The sequence below is a fragment of the Etheostoma spectabile genome, chromosome 5, assembly GCF_008692095.1.
Source record: "Etheostoma spectabile isolate EspeVRDwgs_2016 chromosome 5, UIUC_Espe_1.0, whole genome shotgun sequence".
NCBI lineage: Eukaryota > Metazoa > Chordata > Actinopteri > Perciformes > Percidae > Etheostoma > Etheostoma spectabile.
In genome coordinates, this window is record NC_045737.1 from 17,437,102 (window position 1) to 17,443,215 (window position 6,114).

Genomic DNA, 6,114 nt, shown 5'->3' on the forward strand with positions numbered 1-6,114 from the left:
CCACAGTGAGAAGGCACGGAGGTGGTAGGGTAAGCTACCATGTGGTGCAAGCCTGACAACCAGTTTACCTCTCACAAACACAGAAAGTGTATAACCAGAATCTGAGAGACCTTAGCCTAGCAGGGGGAAATCGTTAAACACTTTCAGTGACAAAAGAGCGCAGTGACGCATTGGAGTCTGAACACTGCAGCTACTGGATTCTGAAAGTGGTCTGACCTTCAAAGTTTCATCCTGTTGAGAGGGCTTTAGCTACTGTAGCCTGTTTTGGGGGAAATAAAAGGTGCCACATGTCTTTCGAGGATACAAGGGTGGTGGTGTTGGTGGTGGTGCTCTTTTGTGTCAAGCCAGCTGGTATTGAACACTGCTGACACTGCTGACCAATGTTCTGTTGAGCATTAGAAAAAGGCCAACCAGCACAATGGGTGTTTCTATGTATGGACAATGTTGCAAGTCACTGTAGGTGGGGACATTTCAACTCTTTTTCAAGGGTTATATAGCCAATTCAGACATTGAGACGAGTCAATTTCTTGCAGTAGGGCACTAAAGCTTCCTGGATGCTTCTGTTTATTCACTGACTGCTTGGTTGTGTTTTTTGGATGGCAGTGGCATCCATGTTCAAGTGAAAATCCCACATTTTTGCTGGCCACTTAGGGGCAGCAAATGTTAGTTGTGAACACAACATTGACATATCTTCAACTATTATGTTGATATTGCAAACTTTTTAACAAACAGAATTGCTCATTTACATATCCAGCAGTTAGGAAGCAACATTATTATTCATTCTGAGTCATGTTACTGGCCACCTGGAAATGTAAATCCAATATTTAACTCTGTTTTTGGTCTGTCCCAACTCCTGGGGGAAATATCTGGCTTCTTAGCTGCTAAATAAAGGATCTACTGTGTTCACCAGGTAGTTTCTAACTTTGCAAAATCTCTGCAAAATCCCTCCTTAGGGCTCTGTTAGAGCATGCCTGAACATTAAACCAACTGAGTTGAAGGAAACAAAGAGGAAAAAGAAAGAAAGACATTTTCCAAACCTGCCTTACGTACATATTTCTCCCAGAAGAGAGATATATTTCAGGGGATTACTAAGAAAACAGCTCAGGTTGATCAAAAATTCAAGTGGCTTCATTCAGCATTGCCCTTCTATCTCATACCCCATCTGCTTGAGACAACCATTTCAATTGAAAGGTTCAGCAGCACATTTTAAAATGTCGCTCTGATAGTGGTGCAGCAAAGCATACATTTGGAGATGATGACAGCCACAGAGAATTTAAACTCTCTTCCCCGTTTTTTTCTTTCTCATTCACAAAATATAAAATACTCCCCACTGTACATGTCACAGCAATCTAGCCAACTAAACCGGCAGAAGCAGATACAGTTTTGCGTCATAGCAAAACTTAAAATGCATAAGTAGTGCTTAGTCCTGGCCTTCTTCAATTTATAATTTAAGGAAATGGCGCTTAATTCGTTTTTATTATGCTCGGCACAATAGGAGCAAAGCTACCATACAGTACCATGCATGATCATCAATCACACTTTATGTTTTTTTTTTTTTTATAGCAGTGAGTAACCAGAACTGAAGTGATTGAACAAAACGAAAGAAAGAGAGACAATAGGGAAGGGAGGGTGGGTGTGTTATGCGGGAGGGATCGCATATGTGTATGTGCATACGTATGTATAAAAGACAGAGTGACGGGGGTGAGAATGGAGAGAAAGAGGAGACTGACCACATATCAGAGGCACAGAGAGCTTCCTTTCACAAAAACACTCCTCCACTGAAGATGGAAAAACCGGATCGCAACGCGCCCCCGTACCCATGACCAATTAAGAGCGAACGATAAATTGTTGTCTTTGAGGATCCGGACATGCGCTCATCATCTCTCCACGGTTTCAAGCGACACTTTTAGAATTACCTTGCCTATTTCCTCATGAATCGTTTAAGTGTCGTCTCGGTGGATTATATGAATGTGGCTGGATCTTGAGGACGGAGTGCGTCAAGTGAGCGCACCTATCCAACAAGTGGATGCATGAATATGTTCGCTGCAGACAAACGCTGGGACTAAAAACACAAACAACCTGTGGAATGATAACCTTCAAATCCGTGAATCGATTGATCGGTATACACCATAGACCAATAACCTGCATTACTTACCTCAGATGTGGAGCTTGTCTTGGTTGATATGTGCGTCTAAATGTGCGCATTGTCTCGGCCTGAGGTAGTTTTATATCTAGTGACTTTGTGTATTAATCAGGACGTTGTTTTTTCAATCAAAAAATAAAAACGGCAATGAGGTAAGACACCCCCTACATTTTCCTGCTTTTCAGTCATTGACCAAAAGCAAGATTTCGGCGGACACGCTGCGGTATCCACCGTCTCCCACCTCACCCCTCTCCCCCATCAATGGGCTCGCTTCTCTGTTCCCTCGGTGACCGTGGGGGGAAGTTGGGATCATCTCTGTAGACATTTCTGTATGACGAGGGCGCAGGTGGCAGCCAAAGGTCGCAGTCATGCCGATGCATCCAGTAACCTCCACGTTGATGTACCGGGGGATCTGCACCATCCCTGACATCCTCTCCTACAGCGCCCCGGTGAACCTGCCCGAAGACGAAGTTGAAGGTGAGATGTTACTTGTTCGTGTATACCTAAGGGGTTTCAAGGCTAGTGAGTTGTTTAATCATTAACAGAGTCGTGTAGTGGCGGTGTGTGTGGCTGCTGTCAGCTTCTGCGGTGGAGCTCATTCAAACAGACCCGCGGTCAGCACCTTGGACAGCGCTCAGAGAGCCGGAAAGAGAGGTGAAATGACTGATCTGCATCTTAACAGGCCAGTTTTAGATTTTGAAACGTGAAAGAGAGTGTGTGCAAAAATAATTACCCAGTTTGTTGTCAGTGTTTCTCAAAGATCAGCTTGTTTCAAATGTCTTTCATTTTTTGGGAATATAGATTTGCAGCTCTTAATTGCTGGAGCTGGATGGATGGAAAATGATATTCCCATACATCAGGTTCTTAACTAATAGTTAGCCTATCCTCAATATTGTGTAATTTAAATGTTTTTGTTTTCTAGCAAAAAAGGCTTTGCTAATAATGTGTTAGATTCCTGTTAATGTATATTTGCATATACAATTATGTATGTATGATTATTTTTTTAATTATTGAAAAGAAAATATCCAAAAATTATCAAACAATACTCAGGCGGCCCCCCTGCAGTAACTCTAAGGACCCATTAGGGGTTGCGGACCCCCTGTTGAAGATCTCTGCTCTACAGCATTGCAGTGGCACCTATCAGGAAAAATAATCATCCTCCCAAAAAGCATGCTGACCCATGAAAACCATTCTGAGCCATTAGTTTTTTCAATATCCTGAGAATATTCAGGCATGGAGCACTTGTGATGTGAGCCTGCAACATCTGCACATCATCATGCAACAGCCCCTGGAACATTGTTGAAGTCCCAAAGCTAGTGTGATGACAGTAAGTTCTTGCGTTGTTGCCACGTTTTCAGTGCGGCGACACTGTAAGGAAGCTGACGTATCTATGCTGAAAAATTTGTTTGCGACACCTCTCATCCTTGTTACCTCAATCATGCACACATTGTTAGGAAAACAAAGTGGATACATGCCATATTTGACAGATCAGTGTGCACACATGTCTTTAAAAGTGATGCAATTCTGACTGAAGGCTTTGACTGAAACACGTGTGGATTACAGACAAGCTAGGTCTTGCGAGAGATCTTGTCAGTGGATGCTGGTGCAGAATTAATCAGAAATGAAATTCTAAAGTGAGAGTTGCGCACATTTGAAATGACACAGCCGCACACTCTTTATTTGTCTCATACTGACACAGAGGTTTGGATCTGCAATACGGTTGGCAAATGGGAAATGCTCTTCAGTCCTGAGGTTAATATTGATTAGAAAAGCGTGCAAGAAACCAAAAAATGAATTGGTTCTGACTCCTAAAACATGTCCAATGAATGGCCGTAGTACCTTTAACACAACGTCTGTTTTAGAACTCACAGCAGCAGAAATATCTAGAAACAACAACGCGTGCCAGATACTCTATTGCCTTTTTTTCTGCTTTGGCAGCCAACAAACTCTCAAACCTCTGATAAAAGAAAAAGTGCCAACATGTCAGTGCCAAAATTGATCTTTGCACGATGTCATGTCATGTGATTAGAGCATTGCATCACACAGCGCTTTATTGTCAAACTTTATTTCCAGTGTACAGAGACCTTGCATCACAGAAATGTTGTTTTGCAGCAGCACAAGAAATAAAAGATGGATGTGTCATATTTCAATCAATCAATCAATCAATCAATCAATCAAGCTCTTGGTTGTTGAGATTAAGGAATTTCAGATTCCACTTCACCATACCGTTTTAATACAATCAGCTTTGGGTGCAATAAGCAGACAGCACTTGATTTTGACTTCAGTTAGTCAAGTCCACCTTTGCTTCCTTGTTGCAGTCACTCTGGTACAAAACAAAGTGAGCCGTTTGGGCTTTACAGCTCAATGTCTAGTGGCGGTTTGACTGGAAAAGCAATGGGATGCTTTGTGGAGAGAATAGGAGAGCCTGAGGTAAGGCACAGTTAACAGCAGTGACAGAGTGTTGTAGAGCATTAGTAATTCCGTGTGAGAGATGTCCAATAGGTTGTGAAAAAGACTTAAAAGGCAGTGTCACTCAGGAGATGGAATATTGTTGTCAAGAGTGTAACTGGGATTCACAATTTTTTCAGCACAAAATGGCTACCATATAAATGTGACAGGGCTGATGGTTTGTTGATCACAGCTCAAGAAAGTGAATATATACTTACAATGTGCCAATATGTAAGCTTTGAAAAATATTCTTTTCAATCCTGCCTTTATCCTCAATATATTGTCAGCTGCTCAGAGATGGAGGACAGTGCTACAAGCGAGCAACTGGGATCAGAACACTTTTCCTCCCAAGCATTATCATTTTGCATGATACATTTACCTCATAATTGTGCGTGTTTTTTTCCTGCTCTGATTTAGTACCTTCCTAAATCGTAACCTTCCTTTCGGGGTCCAGGCCTGAGCGCAAATCATACTTAACAACTTAATACTTCATGATTCTAAAATCTTTTAAACAGAAGTTGGTTGTTCCTTCTGCTTTGGGCCAGCTGTAAAACATGGTTACTTTATAAAACATAGAATACTGTATAACATATAAAAACATGAAATTTTTCCCAATTTAAAATAATAAACATGTTTATTTCCACATTGTGTTTACAAGCCCTGTAAATGGCAAAGGGAAAGGATTAACACTTTAAGTTTTTTTTTACCATATTGATTTAATAAGGTCAGTGGAAAAGAAGACATTTAAAGGGAAAAAAATCCAACTACTTTAGTTATTTTTACACATACAGCAGTGGGGTCTGTAGGACTTAATGAGGAAGTAAAGCCAATTTCAACAAAACACAAAGGGTTAATGCGGCACTTTAAAGGTCGGTAAGTTCTAAATTATAATATGCATTGAACAAGCTTGATTATCTGTCAATCAGATTTGACAGCAGTGACGTTTCGGTTCTCAAGTGTCTGCCTGTGTCTTGTCACCGCTCCCATCTCTTGAGAGACGGACAAGAATTGACTGGAAGTCTGAAGTGTCACATACATCAGCTCGGCCATCAGGGAGACAGGGCTTTGTCACCATATGAAATTGCAGATTACTAAATATATATATGTGTGTGTGTGAATGTGTGTGCATATGTGTGTGTGTGTGTGAGTGCATGTATAGGGACAAGAGGCTCAAACCCTATTGGCACACATAGCCAAGGACTTGATTTTCAATTACTGGCTTGAATACCCCAGGGATTGAACCAATGGCACCAAACTTTGTGGCCAAGAAGGCTGTCAAAACTATAATTGGAACAAAACGTCATTTTTCTGATGCTCTTAAGTGGGGGTGGAAGCACCATAATGTACGACAATGTGAGCATAAATTGAATTAGACGCCATATATTCCATTTCCCCTTCTACACAAGAGGGACAAAAAAACTGTTGGTCATGTTAGCTCAATATGGTTTGGACCTCCTCCACCACTAAAACACACACACACACACACAGACACGCACACACACACACACACACACACACACACA

At 41.4% G+C, this 6,114-nt stretch overlaps 1 protein-coding gene across 1 annotated transcript in view; it reads left to right on the forward strand.

The window, feature by feature from the left end:
• The first annotated feature begins 1,672 nt into the window (after window positions 1–1,672).
• Window positions 1,673–6,114, forward strand: part of cabp7a (calcium binding protein 7a) — a 25,150-nt gene continuing 20,708 nt past the window's right edge. The window contains exon 1 of the mRNA XM_032516341.1: window positions 1,673–2,620. Coding sequence (XP_032372232.1) covers window positions 2,512–2,620 — 109 coding nt within the window. The 5' untranslated portion in view covers window positions 1,673–2,511. The remainder of the gene's footprint in view (window positions 2,621–6,114) is intronic.